The 16,858-nt window shown below is 41.9% G+C and overlaps 1 protein-coding gene across 2 annotated transcripts in view; it reads left to right on the forward strand.

The window, feature by feature from the left end:
• The window catches only part of ERN1 (endoplasmic reticulum to nucleus signaling 1), a 43,061-nt gene extending 26,427 nt beyond the window's left edge, over positions 1-16,634 (forward strand). For both annotated transcript variants that reach the window (XM_072881607.1, XM_072881608.1), the window contains 17 exons: positions 249-371; positions 1,222-1,323; positions 1,840-2,101; positions 2,716-2,794; positions 3,578-3,740; positions 6,520-6,638; positions 6,972-7,163; positions 7,785-8,040; positions 8,865-8,955; positions 10,983-11,172; positions 11,728-11,827; positions 12,268-12,467; positions 12,784-12,931; positions 13,398-13,525; positions 14,126-14,249; positions 14,518-14,585; positions 14,809-16,634. In XM_072881607.1, coding sequence (XP_072737708.1) covers positions 249-371; positions 1,222-1,323; positions 1,840-2,101; positions 2,716-2,794; positions 3,578-3,740; positions 6,520-6,638; positions 6,972-7,163; positions 7,785-8,040; positions 8,865-8,955; positions 10,983-11,172; positions 11,728-11,827; positions 12,268-12,467; positions 12,784-12,931; positions 13,398-13,525; positions 14,126-14,249; positions 14,518-14,585; positions 14,809-15,015 — 2,552 coding nt within the window. In that variant the 3' untranslated portion in view covers positions 15,016-16,634. The remainder of the gene's footprint in view (positions 1-248; positions 372-1,221; positions 1,324-1,839; positions 2,102-2,715; positions 2,795-3,577; positions 3,741-6,519; positions 6,639-6,971; positions 7,164-7,784; positions 8,041-8,864; positions 8,956-10,982; positions 11,173-11,727; positions 11,828-12,267; positions 12,468-12,783; positions 12,932-13,397; positions 13,526-14,125; positions 14,250-14,517; positions 14,586-14,808) is intronic.
• Positions 16,635-16,858: the final 224 nt, after the last annotated feature.

Raw genomic sequence — 16,858 nt, forward strand, 5'->3', positions numbered from 1 at the left:
GTGAAAAAATAATTCAGCCAATAGTACTTACCATTCTAAATATTGTATCTAGTTTTTCTTGTCAATATTTGGGATTGGCCAGTAGTACTAAATGATGAAACTGAGCCTGACTATGAGAAATTGTTTGATTAAAAATGCTTTATTCATGCTAAATTCATGAGCCTACTAAAGAAAAAAGAAGACTGAAAAGCTTGATGGAAGTGCAATATTCCAACTGAATGGTAATGTGGCTTAAATTATTATTTCAGGTAAAAAGCAGGATATTTGGTATGTGATTGACCTCATGACTGGGGAGAAACAGCAGACCTTGACTTCCTCATTTGCAGAAAGTCTTTGCCCATCAGCATCCCTCCTGTATCTTGGGAGAACAGGTCATATGCTTTTTTTTCTGCAGCTTAGAAGGAAATTTGTTGTTGTCATTGTTTTTAAAGTTTAGGATCATAACAAATGACCTTGTGATCAGTTCAGGTTTTCAAGTTTATTTCTTAGAAAAACTTCTGTCAATTATGATTTCAGACTGTACACAGAAAAATTATTAACTCTCTAGACCAGCAGAAAGATACTGTTTTTTTAAACTTTGGCAGTAGGCATGCTCCATTATTCTTCTTGTTGACTAAGTAGCATTTATATTCTATTTAACAGTGCATTCCAGTAGCAGCTGTGAACCCAAGTTTGCTCTGTAACATACAGCTTTTATAAAAACTGTTTAAAGAAAATGGAGGTAGGGCATATCCACTGAAATTACAAATGCAGTATTCTAAAATAACTGTTAAAATTAGACCAACACCATATAGGTGTTGACTAGTAAAAAGGAATAAGTGTTATAGACTTGTTCTTTAACCTCTATATTAATGCGTTCTTTAAGTGTGATAGTTCAGTTACAGAACAAGGTATGCTGAATTTTAGAATGCAGGGTTTGGAAAATTGTGAGTAAAACAAAGTACATCAGAAGAACCTGTGCAGTAAAAACAAAATGCTGATAATGTGAGCAGTAACTGTCTGCAGGGCTTGTTCCGAGGTTCCTGTAGATCAGTATATGAGTGGATCAGGTGTTATCTTTAACAGCTATGAAATGTTTATTTATCAGAAGTGTTGGGAAAATGAAATGCAGAGAGCAGTAAGTGGTGCATGTGGTGTTTTGAAGAGTGTCTCAGATTTGAGATGATTGATTCTATTCTCTCATAGGTTTTTTTGCTTCACAGACTGTATATTTTTTAACAGAGTACACGATCACAATGTATGACACCAAGAAGAAGGAGCTGCGATGGAACGCCACCTATTTTGATTATGCAGCTACTCTGCCTGATGAAGACATAAAATACAGTAAGAATTTACTTGCTGTCTTTTTTTGTTTGTTTGTTTGTTTTTCCCCACATACTGACCATGGGTTTTGCATACAGGGAAAAATATTCTGATTTTTTTCTATAATTAATAGGTCAAGCTGTCTGTCTGATTTTTGTGCAGTTGATATACATTTGCCAGTTTTTATCCTTTACACACCGTAATATCTAGAGCCTGTTAGGTAGCTTCAGGTAAATTGAATCTAAGAAGGTACAGCTCTTGCAGATATGACTCTTTAAAATTTAGTGAAAAATGGCAGGAGAGGAAGCAAACCTAAACTGTGGTGCACACTCAGGAAAAGCTATTGCAATGCTATTTATTGCAACTGAACTTTTATCAACTTAATTCAGACAACTGATTTGCTGATCAGCTATTCTTTTGCAATGTAAGGTGTAATGGACTCCACAGTTAACATAAGGCTTGAACTGTTAATATGTATATTTAAAATTGCCTGTCTGCAGCAATCCAGATAATCTCCTATATATTTGTACATTGTAGAAATGTCCCACTTTGTGTCTAATGGAGATGGACTGGTGGTGACTGTAGACAGCGAGTCTGGGGATGTACTGTGGATTCAGAATTACGCTTCTCCTGTGGTAGCTTTTTACATCTGGCAACATGAAGGATTACGGAAAGTTATGCACACTAACGTGGGGATAGAAACTCTGCGATACTTGACGTTCATGTCTGGGGAGGTTGGACACATTACCAAGTGGAAATATCCTTTCCCAAAGGAAACAGAGACCAAGAGCAAACTGACGTGAGCATCAATATTCCTGTTGTTCTCACTATCTATTTGACAGAGCTTTGTCATTAAAACCTTATTTATATACATTCAGTTTAGGATTGTTCTACAAGTTTCAAGACGATGAAAAGAATACATAAATGCAGCTCTAGTTCTCCATCTGTTATTTTATATCATATTTGAACTTTTACTGTCTAAAGGCAGAGACCAAAAAAAAAAATGTGTCATAAACTTAGGAAATGTATGTTCATAACTTTTATTAGATGTTCTGTGTTGAGTAGTTTCTTATAATGTGGAATGGGATTGTTTTTTATAATGTGAAGCCTTTCACATTATAAAAAAGGTGCATAGCATTTTGGCAAATACCAGTTATTGAATAATGCAGAAATAGGACATGACTTATGTCAATTGAGTAATTGTGAGGTGAATAATCAACTAATAATGCTTTCACAATTAAAAAGAATGGCTTCATAGTACAGCAGTACTTAAAACAATTTTACAGATCCAGGCTTTTCAAGATACAAATATTGGTGATTTGAGAAACTCGTGCATTAGTTCTGCAGGATTGTGTTGCCAAGGTTTTAGCTAAGATTTGTCTACTTCTTTCCAACACTTTTGTTTTTTTCCAGACCAACTCTATATGTAGGGAAATACTCCACAAGTTTGTATGCATCACCGTCAATGGTGCATGAAGGAGTAACTGTTGTGGTAAGTTGGGAGCTGCAAGAGTTGAATGACACCTGCTGAAAAGTGCCTTTACAGAATTAGTACTGTCCTGGGTTTAAAAAAAAAGTTGAAATGGAAACACACATAAAAATATATTAAAAAAAAGACAACTTTGCCATTGTAAAGTGGCAAAGGGATCTGATTAAAATAGAAAATAAAACACTGAAGGCTACATCTACATCTACAGAAATTTGGCTTTAAATTGCAGATTGCTATCAAGAAATGCATAGCAAATTAAATATTTCATGAAACAATTAACAGTAAGCCTTAGAATGCATGACCATATTTCAGGAATCATTTTAAATGCTGCAGAGAAGTAACTGTAGCTCATCAGGAATTGTGCCAGGCAAGCTTAGCAGGAGTGGGCCAGAGGTTGCTATGCAGTATTGTTGGTGCATTGTGATTAATGTTAAAATTGTTGTTTTGTTCATCAAAGTAGCTCCCCATAGATAGGAAACTGCATCATAGTTTTGTTTTGCTCACGTTGTGGCTGTGCGGGTAGGAAATAAAGATCCTATTTAACTTTTCTAAAAAAAGAGAGAGTAATCTCATCTCCTAGGCAACGTGTAATTTAGAAGGTCTAATGTCCAAGGTTGTTGAAGCAGTTGCTGAGGGCATAATCACATTGTTTACTTACAGTGACTTTGCTGCCAGTAATTTTTGCTTGCCCACTAATTTTGACCTCCGTTTTTTTATTTAGTTGCCTATTTAAATATTAGAGGGACACAGCGCTTCCTTAATTGTAACAATAATCTCTCTTTCTAGCCCCGCGGCAGTGCCATACCCTTACTAGAGGGTCCAAAAACAGAAGGAGTCACAATTGAAGACAATGGCGAGTGTGTTATCACCCCCAGTACGGATGTAAAGTTTTCAGGCAGACTGAAAGAAAAGAACAAACTCAACTATTGGAACGACTGGCTTTTAATAGGTATCTGAGGTCCCTTGCTTGGCCCTGATCTGCTGCTCACGCAGGGTCGCATTGCCATCTGGTGGATAATTCTAATCCAAACCTCAGAGCTGTTTTTCAGCTGCTGTAAATCAGTCATAATGACTGCCTAAATTCAGGCAATAATTACTGAATTCTAGTAATCGTTTCTAATGCGTCCTCATTTGCATATGAATTAATGTCTTTAAGTATACGACTGCATACTGTTTTTTCCAAGGCCCCTGCTTTATTCAGTGCATAGGATGAAGAGTGCTTAGCTCAATATGTGGAAAGTTGTTTATCGCTTATTTGCCCCCTTCTTCAGAGAGGGGTATAGATAATTTATTATTTACTGTAAATATTGTATTCTGGTTCCTTTGGATCTTTTTATTGTGCATGTCACTTTAATTCTCATCATATGGATCAGATGGTCATGTTTTCCCCGCTTTACAAATGGAGGATTAAGGCACAGAGGCTGAAGATAATATTAATAAAGTGTCAGCCTGTCCTGTGTGTCCTAAACCCCAAAGTTTTGGAATTTACTTTTCAGGGCATTTACAGTCTTGCTTCAAAAATGAAGAACTGTCTGAAGTTCAGTTTTAAGTGATGCAAGTTAGGAGGTTAGCAAATGTGACACCCATCTACAAGAAAGGCTGGAAGGAGGATCCAAGGAACTAAAGGTCTGTCAGTCTGACCTCGGTGCTGGGGAAGGTTATGGAGCAGATCATCTTGAGTGCCATCACGCGGCACGTACAGGTGATCAGGCCCAGTCAGCATGGGTTTACAAAAGGCAGGTCCTGCTTGACTAACCTGACCTCCTTCTATGACAAGGTGACCCGCCTAGTAGATGAGGGAAAGGCTGTGGATATTGTCTACCTAGACTTTAGTAAAGCTTTTGACACCGTTTCCCACAGCGTTCTTCTGTAGAAACTGGCTGCTTATGGCTTGGATGGGTGTACGCTTCGCTGCATAAAAAACTGGCTGGATGGCTGGGCCCAAAGAGCTGTGGTGAATGGAGTTAAATCCAGCTAGTGGCCGGTCACAAGTGGTGTCCCCCAGGGCTCTGTGTTGGGGCCAGTTCTGTTTAATGTCTTTATAAATGATCTGGACGAGGGGATTGAGTGCACCCTCAGTAAGTTTGCAGATGACAAGTTGGGCAGGAGTGTCGATCTGCTTGAGGGTCGGAAGGCTCTACAGAGGGACCTGGACAGGCTGGATCCATGGGCTGAGGCCAATTGTATGGGGTTCAGCAAGGTTCAGTGCAAGGTCCTGCACTTGGGCCACAGCAACCCCATGCAACGCTACAGGCTTGGGGAAGAGTGGCTGGAAAGCTGCCCGGCAGAAAAGGACCTGGGGGTGTTGGTTGACAGCCGCCTGAATATGAGCCAGCAGCGTGCCCAGGTGGCCAAGAAGGCCAATGGCATCCTGGCTTGTATCTGAAACAGTGTGGCTAGCAGGAATAGGGAAGTGATCGCCCCCTTGTACTCGGCACTGGTGAGGCCGCACCTTGAATACCGTGTTCAGTTTTGGGCCCCTCACTACAAGAGAGACATTGAGGGGCTGGAGCGTGTCCAGAGAAGGGCAACAAAGCTGGGGAAGGGTCTGGAGCACAGGTCTGTTGGGGAGCAGCTGAGGGACCTGGGGTTGTTTAGCCTGGGGAAAAGGAGGCTGAGGGGAAACCTTATCGCTCTCTACAACGACCTGAAAGGAGGTTGTAGAGAGGTGGGGTCGGTCTCTTCTCCCAAGTAACAAGTGATAGATAGGACAAGAGGAAATGGCCTCAAGTTGTGCTGGGAGAGGTTTAGATTGGATATTAGGAAAAAATTCTTCACCAAAAGGGTTGTCAGACATTGGAACAGGCTGCCCAGGGAAGTGGTTGAGTCACCATCCCTGGAGGTATTTAAAAGATGTGCAGGTGTGGTGCTGAGGGACATGGTTTAGTGGTGGACTTGGCAGTGCTAGGTTAACCGTTGGACTTGATGATCTTAAAGGTCATTTCCAACCTAAACGATTCTATGATTCTAAGTTTATAATTATGTGATATATCCCATAGGATCTCTGTGGCAAGGACAGGGTGTAACTTTCAGCTTCTTTGACTGCCGCCTTTCTCTGCCTGTGATCCCTTTCTTTGTTAGTACTGCCCTGCTCTTGCATTTTGTCAAGCAGCTCCCTTTAAGCAGTTTGTATTCCTCTGCAGTCCTCTGCACTGAATGACCCGTGCCCTCAATCTTTTCCCTCCCTTTTCTTTCCTGCTCTATACATGAGCAGGAGTCTGTCTCTGTCTACTCCAACTGCAAAAGCTGGGAGCACAGTAGCGTCTCCCTCTTCTCACTTACTTCAATAGCATGAGTCAAAGGAGTATGAAGAGCAATTGTAGCTGAGCACTGGATTGATTCTTGCTTCATTCTTGTGCAGTGCGATCCATTCCCTTCAGAGCCATTTCATATCTAGAACACGATCTTCACCTCAAGGCCACATCACAAAGCAAAACTACCTTGAGAGTAAGCCAGCTAGGAGGCATAACGCATGTTCCTTTAATGGCCAGGGACCAAATCCACAGCCAGTGCTTGAGCACAGAGTTCTTCAGGATTGTGATCACTATACCTGTGACTGCTTGGAAAGAAGGGGGAAAAAATGTTTTAATTTGAGCTTTTGTTCTGTGATGTTCTCAAGCCTTTTGTAAATCAACTTTATATATGCTCTTCAGCAAAGATGCTGAAATCAAGGATATCTTTCCTAAAAAGGGACCAACTTTTTATTTCAACAAATGTGTTTTATACAGGGCACCATGAAACACCATTATCTGCCCCTACAAAGATCCTGGAGAAATTCCCAAGCAACTTACCTAAGAGGCCTGAAAATGTGATTCCGGCTGACTCTGATAAAGCCACTATTGAAGAGGTTTGTGTTGAGCATAATCATCTTGCTGGATGATTGAAGAATGTAAAGGAATAGAAGTTGGGGAAGGACTCAGAAGAAAAGCTACATGGAATTACTTCACATTTTTTGTGTCAGATTTTCATGCACTTAGCATGTAAAATCACTGGTATGATGATGTGTCATTCTTTATTTCAGAATTAGGGCTTTCAGCTGCTTTTTTTTTCTGCATGCAAAACTTTCTTTGACTTTGATAGGATTAGAAATTATTAAAAATGATGTAGCAGAAAGGCTAGCGTATAAATGCTCCATTACCCATGAGGGTATTGAGCTAACAGAGCTTTCTTTGCCTCTTAGGTTATTGACATTGTTGAAGGTTCCTCCACAGAAGTGCCGCCTCCTGTTCCAAAGGATATTGAGGAGAAACCTGCTCGGCCTATCCCTCGGCCAGAGGCTCCTGTGGACTCCATGTTGAAAGACATGGCCACAATCATTCTCAGCACTTTCCTGCTTGTGGGCTGGGTGGCTTTTATCATCACTTATCCAATGGTAATGCTGACTTAGTTTGATGTGCTTTTGAGTTTTGGGAGAGTCAGTAACATTTTACAGCCCAAGAAATGATACAGGAGTTAGAAAGTAATGCACTACAGGGTTTTTTTTTCCCTCCTCACAGATGTGTAGGGGGTAGCAAAGGCTACAAATTCGACATAACAGTGATTTCTCTGGGCATATGTGCCAACTCTGGAGTTGTTGTTTTTTTCTTCATCCCAGCAATTCTGTTTTTTGTATGTGTTACTCTTTTCATGGACATGATCTTAACACCACTGGCTTCACTCCTCTCTTCCTCACGTGAACCACTGTCAGGTTTTCCAGCTTTTGGATCAAAGCCTTTATCTTTCTGTGGTTTAAAGACACCTAGTCAACCTAGTAACAGTTAGCTTTTGCCATATTAACCAACCAGTGTGATTTCTCAGCTTTGCGATGGAAGTTCAGAAGGAAATTGAAAGTGTGTGAGTGAAAGTTCCCCAGCCTACTTGGCTGATAGTGTCATAATGAGAGTTTTCCTCCCACCTTTTGGCTGTGGCTACCCCAGTAGCTATAGAGTTCCCTTTTGTGACATGACCGTAAGAAACTTCACTCCACTTATGGAACTGAGGTCCTTTCTCACAGAGCGTGCATCAGCAGCAGCAGAGGCAGCATCAGCTGGAAGAGAAGATACAGCTCTTGCAGCAGCGGAAGCTGCCCTTCCATGCTCCCAGTGATCTACCCCCAGAAGCAGATTTCTTGGACACCTCCTATGGGCGGACAGAGAGCTCAGCTACCAGCACACCAAATATGTCCCCCAGAGCATCAAACCATTCTGCGTATTCCAGCATCTCCACATCTGATGTTGGGAGCTGCCTCTCCACTGAGCAAGAAGAGGGAGGTAAAGTTGATCCAGTGTATTTATTGTGAGTCTCTGTATTTCCCCGGTCTGTAGGATGATACAGCACAACAATTAAAATACTTACTGATGATACTTCATAGATCAGAAAGCTGAAAAAGACCATCATTCTCATTCTCATCATTCTCATTCTCATCAAGTCCAACCATTTGCAAAACACTGTGCAGGTATGCTGTGCCCTGACTTTGAGCAGGGTTATGTGCTTTAGAAAAACATCCAATTTGTAACTGCCATCTGAGGGATTGTGTTGTCCATGGTGGTATATTCTTATAACCTGTAGCCGTTCTAGGGAGAGGTTTGTTTAAATAAAAAAATTTTTATTATTATTAACTGGAGTCAAGAAATAAGGATTATGCAGCGCAGCCTGCCTTCCTGCCTGATCTTCCTGGGCACTCTTTTGTCCCTTCAAAGGCTATTCAGGGGAACTGCTAGTAAACCCACTTCCATAACTGTCAATCAGCATTTCCTAAATTCAACAAGACATCTATAAAACTTTCTAAAAAGAGTTTGTCTGCTGAGAACCACTAGTCGCTTATACTGTCTTGAGACATGATCTTTCCAGACCTTATGTCGGGTGTTGTGTACAGAATGTGTTTGACTCTGTATGTTGGATTATTTGGTCACCAGAGAGTATTTGCCTACTCAGCGTGAGTACCAAAATGCAGATGTTAATTTGTTTTGATCATCTGTGTTGTTAATTTAAACATGAGCAAAAAGGCTTATATGCTGGCCCAGAAGGGTGTGCAGTTGTGAAAGGCTGACTTGACCCATCCTAAACCAGTCCTTGTTTCTTGTTTTTTGTTCAGATGAAGATGCAAACAGAGTGATGGTTGGCAAGATTTCGTTTAACCCAAAAGATGTACTGGGACACGGAGCTGAAGGGACAATTGTTTACAGGTAGAAGACAATATGTACATTGAGCATTAAATAGACCAATGAATGGCGTATTTGCATTAGGGCTTTTTTTAAAAAAAAACAAAACAAAAAAACACCACATATCTAATACAAACAGAAATGAAACTTTGAAAAAGTGTTTTGCATGTGTCTGGAATATTTTCATGCAGTGTCTCTTCACTAGCAAAACGTACTTTACTTCCCTTAGAAATGTTTAATGACTGTCATGATTTATCCCCAGCCAGCAACTAAGCCTCATATGGCCGCTCTCTCACTCCCCCCCAGTGGGATGGAGGAGAGAATTGGAAGAGTAAAAGTGAGAAAATTCGTGGGTTGAGATAAAGACAGTTTAATAGGTAAAGCAGAAGCTGTGCATGCAAGCAAAGCAAAACAAGGAATTCATTCACTGTTTCCCATGGGCAGGCAGGTGTTCAGCCATCTCCAGGAAAGCAGGGCTCCATCAGGCAAAAGGGTTACTTGGGAGGACAAAACACCATCATGTTGAACACCCCACCCCCCCCCTCCCTCCTTCTTCTTCCCCCAGCTTTACATGCTGAGCATGATGTCATATGGTATGGAATAGCCCTTTGACCAGTTGGGGTCAGCTGTCCCGGCTGTGTCCCCTCCCAGCTTCTTGTGCACCCCCAGCCTCCTCGCTGGTGGGGTGGGGTGAGGAGCAGCAAAGGCCTTGACTCTGTGTAAGCACTGCTCAGCAGTAACTACAACATCCCTGTGTTATCAGCACTGTTTCCAGCACAAATCCAAAACATAGCCCCATACTAGCTACTGTGAAGAAAATTAACTCTCTCCCAGACAAAACCAGCACATTCACAACTCCTTATTCCATACCATTTATGTCATGCTCAGGTCTCACACTATCCAATACATAATTACCCACCACCCCCCTTCCCATCCTTTGATATAATACACAGATATAATTCCCCTAGTCAATGGACCACCCCTCTAAAATGTCCACAAAACGTCCATTGAGCTCATTTAGTCCATGACTTTGGGCTCCATCTGTTATGGTGGTCACTCAGGACGGGAGAGGTGGTGTGTTGTGTGGAGTTATTGGGCACCAAAGCCAGCTCAGGTCAGCTCACTGCTGCACTTGCACTGCTTCTTGTAAGGCTTGTCCTCCCTTGGTTCAGGTGGTTCCTGCTATAGTAATTCTTACAACATGCAACTGAAATCCCAGGTTACAACAATTTGAAGGTATTTCCATTACAGTCTCCACCCCTGGTCCCTTTGGACCAGGCCATCGGGTTTAACATTGCAATGAACTCCTGCCCTTGCCCCTGCTCTGGCTTGGACTTGTCCACAGACTGCAGTCCCTTAGGGGCGTACCTGCTCCAAGTAGAGCCTTATCTATAAGCCACAGTTTCTCCAGGGGTATACCTGCTGTGGCATGGACTTATCCACAGGCACAGTCGCTTTGAGGTGCACCTGTTCCAGCGTGGCCTTCTCCGTGGGCCACAATGCCTTCAGAGATATACCTGCTCCAGCATGGCCTTACCCACAGCCACAGTCCCTTCAGAAGTAAACCTGCTCCAACATGGCCTTACCCAGTACAGCAGCACAGAAACAGCAGTGATGCCCTGGCCATCTGCCAGCCCAGGTGCATCACCATTGCTGTTACCAAAATGTTCCCAGGCACAGCAGAGTAAGATGATCAGCAGTACAGCAGGCAGCAAAAGCAAAAAGCAGCCCCTAAGGAGCACTAGACTCTAATAGACAGTAAGGCAAGCAAGCCCCAGGGCAAGCACAGGAGCCTCTGCTGATTAATAGCTAAACAGCAATAACAGCTATAAATTTGATCTAGCACATTCCAATCAAACCTGTCGTTATCTCAAACCCTTCGAGCCCCACGTTCGGTGTGAAAAAGGACTGTCATCCGAAACCAGCACAAATGTATCTGTTTCCAGCATGAGAAAAATGCTTTAATATGCCTCTGTAAAATGTCTTTTGTTGTCACTCGCTTTGTCTTCAGAGCCCGTAAATGTTGATGTGGTTTTCCTTCCTGTCTGTAGGGGGACATTTGATAACCGCGACGTTGCAGTGAAAAGAATTCTTCCCGAGTGCTTCAGCTTTGCAGACCGTGAAGTACAGTTGCTGCGAGAGTCAGATGAGCATCCTAATGTGATCCGCTATTTCTGCACAGAGAAGGACCGGCAGTTTCAGTACATAGCCATCGAGCTGTGTGCTGCCACTTTACAGGAGGTGATGGGCCACTTGCAAACCTACAGAATTTGTGAAAGTCTTCTCCCTGGAAGGCCTTCAGTTTCCTTTAGCTTAAGTTGCTGAAGTGCCTGCCACAGGAGATGTTCTTCTTACTCCCGCCATCGCCTCTGTGACAATTACACATTCCTACAACAGGGGTGTTTTCAGACCTTTAGAAGGACATCCCTAACCCTGTACTGATTTAAGGACAGAAGCTGTTGTTCTTTGATTTTTATTTTTTTTTCCTTTCCTTCTTGTGGAGGACTCCTTTCTAGTCATCCCTCCCCTCCTACCATCCGGACTTTGAAGACCCTCTACGCTTGCTGCTGGAGCACAGTGCTATATAGCATGCTAGCTCTGAATGACATTTTAGAGATCATCACCTTCAGCCAAAAAAAAAAGGCTCTTTCATGTGTGTTACCAGCTAGCACAATTTACCCAGTCTAACCTTTTTTTTTTGGGGGGGTGTGAAGGGGATATACTTACTATTTATGCAGAGGGTAATGATAAGCAATGTTGTGGCTGAATCTTCTGTTTTTCTGTTATAATTTATAGTATGTTGAGCAGAAGGCCTTCAGTCACCATGGCTTACAGCCCATCACTCTCCTGCAACAGACGACATCTGGTCTTGCTTACCTGCACTCCCTTAGTATTGGTAAGAATGCGTCTTGTTTCAGTATTGGATGGAGAGTGGTACATTTTCTTAATTAGAAAAAGAAGAGAAACTGGTCTGGGAGCTTGTTTATTCAATCCCAGAAGAGAGCTGTAGAAGCTCCACCGAGTGCTGGCAGCAGTAGTGTCTGTCCTTTGACAGCCTTGTCCCTATAACATTCTGCTGCACTGGAGTAGTAAAGCTAGTCATTGCCATTTGTTCAGGGTGCTCCATTTTTTGTCTAGAAGTCATATAAAACATGATGACTAGTGGTGATGCAACACAAAAGTGATGAGCCTCTACCAAAGACAATAGTTTGAGGTTAGGACTTTGATTTAACGAATGGTGGTTCAGCCTTGTGAAAGGTTTACAATGCAAATACCTTAAAAATTGACAAATATCCTTGGGATTGCCTGGAGTGGATAAATGGCTGTTTATAACAGTCCACAGGGACCTGAAGCCCCATAACATCCTCATCTCGATGCCTAACGCCCATGGGAAAGTCAAAGCTATGATTTCAGACTTCGGCCTGTGCAAGAAGCTGGCAGTGGGCAGGCACAGCTTTAGCCGTCGGTCGGGTGTGCCAGGCACCGAAGGGTGGATTGCCCCAGAGATGCTGAGTGAAGATTGCAAAGAGAACCCTGTAAGTCTTCCTCTTTCCATCAGGCTCCCCCAGGAGAAGGCAGCACAACCAACCGGTGGCACGTTGTTGCAGTCAGACTAAGATATGCAGTACTTGATGCCTGGGCATTCATAGAATCATAGAATAGTTTGGGTTGGAGGGGTCCTTTAAAGGTCATCTAGTCCAACCCCGCATTCATGCTGGCTTGCAGCTGAATATGTGATTCTGAAAAGTTTTCTTCTGCTCTTAGATGCAAAATAACCACCCTGTGATGATGGCTCAAAGTCTTCAGGGGAAAAAAAATGTGTTATTGCTATTAAAGGTTGTTTATTTGCAGACATATACCGTGGACATCTTTTCAGCTGGCTGTGTCTTTTATTATGTGGTATCTGAAGGCAGCCATCCCTTTGGCAAATCTCTACAGCGGCAAGCCAACATTCTGCTGGGTGCATACAGCCTGGAGTCTTTAAATGCAGGGAGGCACGGTAAGAAAAGCATGGTAAACGTAAAGCACAACAGAGTTTAGTGAACTTTTGATGGGTGTTAAAATACCAACAGAAATGACAGAACTATGACCCACAGTGATTCCCAACCTGGCAGTGGTGAAAGTTGTAGTCCTAAAGTATTCCTGAAGTAAAGCTCCTGAAGTTCTTAGAATTAGTACTCCAAAGCATCTCTGGGATACAAAAATTGGAACCCTGCAAGCTTGACTGTAGAGTTATTTAATGTATTTAAAGGGTAGGAAAGAACTGAACTTTGATCTTCGTAATCACTCTGATTCAACACTTTGACTTTCTGTTGGTTGCCCAGTGTATCTATGAGGGCAGTGCTTGAGCTAGTGGGGCTAGTGTCCAGGATTGCGTTGGAGGAAGTAGAGAACATAATGATTTTCTAAAGTACAAAACATTAGATTTCCCTACAGCCTAAGAATTATCACCCTTTTCCTTGCAGAAGACATAGTTGCTCGTGATTTAATAGAGCAAATGATAAACATGGACCCTCAGAAACGTCCGTCTGCCAGCTGTGTGCTAAAACACCCATTCTTTTGGAGTTTAGAAAAACAGCTCCAGTTTTTTCAGGTTTGTGTTGACCTTTTCGGTTCTTTCAGTTCTAAGGACCCCTGTAGGCATTCTTCAAATCTGGAATTCAGTCTCTCCTGGCTTTGTGGATGTTTGAGGTGATAGAATCCACAGCCTTACTGTGAGGAGTGAAGAAGCAAAGTTGTAATACCTAGGTGGTATCTCTTAAGAAATTGGCTTAGTCTTAGGGAAGATTTTCTTATAGTGGGGCTAGAACATGATGTTATCAACTTAACTCTAGCAGCTACACTAGCAATGCAGGAGAACATGTTGCCAGGCAGGTTTTCAAGAACAGGGTAGCCCACTGTAGTGAATATGCACACTTCATCCTGATGGGGGGTGGGAACTGGCTGAGGACCTGAGGTTCTTTCCAGCCTTATCTTCTACTCTGATTAAAAGGCTCTGGCACATGGTGAAACAACTCATCATCTCAGAAACTTCTGTATCACAGTCCCAAGCATAATGCATTGTGTTGTACTTTGCCATGAAGTAGAATCATAACTCTGTTATCAGGACAGGCTGTAATTGGCCAGAAACAATTTTAAATTGTTGGGGAAAGCTTGGAAGTAAAACTAGAAATAACCTGAATGTCTCTTCCAGGATGTTAGTGACCGGATAGAGAAAGAATCTTTAGATGGTCCAATAGTCAAGCAATTAGAAAGAGGCGGAAGAGAGGTGGTGAAAATGGACTGGAGAGAGCACATCACTGTTCCTCTTCAGACAGGTAATGGATAGTATTTTATCAGAGTGCAAAGGAGTTGCATGCTGTTGTTCCCAGTTTGCCGGGACAGGAAAGTAAGGCTAACACTGTCTGAGTTTTGGCACATGACCTTTACTTGTCAGCAAAGTATTTCTTCAAATTAAAGCACATGTTTATATATTGAAACACACCTATAAGAATATGTGACTCTAGGCACCCATACCTTACTTTTGAGGCTAGCAACTAAAACTGCATCAAAACACAAAAAGAAATCTTGTAATTTCTTTTGCAGATCTTCGAAAATTCAGATCCTATAAAGGAGGCTCAGTACGGGATCTTCTGAGGGCGATGAGAAATAAGGTAAAGGACTTCTTTCCATAAGCAACACACACACTATGGTTCTGCCTCAGTTGCTGTTTGTTGCCAGTCTATGTCTATCTTACCTTGTTTTAGGTATTGAGCTCCTTTACGATAGACTAATATGAGGTTACTTTGTCCATGAAAAAGACAGTTCTGTTTAAAAGAGGATCCTTGAACACATATCCTCTGACTGAGCTTTTCCCTATTCTTTTTTCCTTTACAGAAGCACCATTACAGAGAACTGCCTCCCGAGGTGCAGGAGACCTTGGGCTCCATCCCAGATGATTTTGTATGTTACTTTACAGCTCGTTTCCCTCACCTGCTCCTACATACCTACAACGCTATGCATATCTGCTGCCAAGAAAGACTGTTTCAGCATTACTATAATCAGGACTCTGCAGAGCTGAGCCTTGCAGGAGACACTGTTTGAGGGGAGGGATGGAGCTTTCTTCTCTGGGACCAACATTTCAAGCACAGGGCTGTGAAACAGGCCTACCTTTAGCAGGGAAAAGTGGGATCAAAGAGCTGAATTCTCTCTCTTGGAAGAAACCAAGCTTCCAAAAAGTGCCTTGTACCTCTGCCTGCGCTGGATCAGGAGATGGTAGGAGCCCAAGGAGCGAGTGGTAACTTCAGAAAAGCAATGAACCCTGGTGATGGAGTTATTCCAAAGCAGTTTTCAGTTTTCAAGACAGTGAAAATGGAGAGCAAAAGCTGGATATAACCGTCACCCAATATCCCTGTACTGTACGTGATTTTATAACTATAATGTGTTTTACTACAAAGAATCAAAATACAGTGGTTGAAATCATATAATTACTAGGGACTGGGATCTGCAAAAGGAGCCTTTTAGTTGTAGCAAATCATCAGAACCTGCCATTGCACTACTGCCACATTATGCATTAGACACACCATAGTGATTGTAAAGGGAATCATTTATGATTATCCAAAAAACAGTAGAGAGTACAATTTCTGTTTAATCAGTACTACTCTGGAAAATTAGTCCCTCATACTTGAGCAGATACAATGAAGTTCTAAAAAACACTGACTTGAAAAAATCAGTTAAAGGTTTACCTACTTTGAAAATAAGCCTCATTAAATATCAGCCAGTATTCACAGAAGAGCTTGAACAGTCCTTGACTTAAATCACAGTATCAGAATAGATCTACACAAGTAACTTCAGAAAAATACACGGATGTCAGCTGTGAGCTGCTCGTGAGAGGCTAAAGATTTCTCTACTGCAAGTGTTCCTTACTTATGAAGAAGGGTCGCCAGTTGCAGAGCCAGAGGTAAGATGAGTCCTGGGTCAAAAGGAGCTAAATAGGAAACAATGAGAGATGTACAGAACAGTGAAATTAGAGGCAGTGTTTTTAATGGGTGCGATAAAGCTGTAAAAGAACCCCATTTTCTGTTTGTATGGGTTGCTAATTACATCCAAGTGAGCCTGTGTTTTTAAAGATGCAGTATTTCTTTTCATTGGCCCTAAAGCTGTGACAAAGCATTAAGTGTGTGCAAAGGATGAAGGAATGCTGAATTCTAATATAAGTGGGATGTTCTTTTAAAATATATTTATTTAACATATTTATATTTATTTAATTTTTACTACAAAGTGGTATCACATGCAAGTGGTACAAGTATAAAGCATGCCAAATCATTCTTAATCAGTTTTGTGTTTATATTTAATCATATTATAACTGGAAGAGGAAAGTGATACTGCATCTTTCATGGAATTCATTAAAGGAGAAATTACAAAGTGGGAATGTGTATGACTGTGCCATTGTCTCTCAAACTAATTAATTATTGACAGTAATGTGTATGATTGGGTACGTACAGCTACTTTTCTGGAGCTACTTTATGGGAAGTTTTTTTCCTAGTTTTACAATGTATGAGAGCAATTTACATAAGATGGCAACTGTGCAAGTTACATGTTTCTAAAGCTTGAAAAAAATGGTAGTTTTACCTAAGAAGATTCAAAGCCTATTTCATATTTTTGTACTTCTCATGTAAAGTTCTTTTGTAAGTCTACTAAATAAAGACTTGTACTCAGATTAAAAAAACACAACCTACACCTTTTAGTGATGATGTGTGCCTGGGGAAATGAGCCAGACTGCTGCCATGTGTGGACTAACACAGCGTTGAGAAGCAGGGCTGGAGCTGGTGAGCAGGGGAAGAGGGTAACGCTCCTACAGCTGCGCTGGGCTTGCAGCAGCCACATCCTGCCCCCCCCCCCGAGAAAGGGCATGGGCCTGTTTTTTGAGCAGGAGGACTGCTCAAAA

The sequence above is a fragment of the Ciconia boyciana genome, chromosome 16 (genome assembly GCF_034638445.1).
Source record: "Ciconia boyciana chromosome 16, ASM3463844v1, whole genome shotgun sequence".
Classification (NCBI taxonomy): Eukaryota; Metazoa; Chordata; class Aves; order Ciconiiformes; family Ciconiidae; genus Ciconia; species Ciconia boyciana.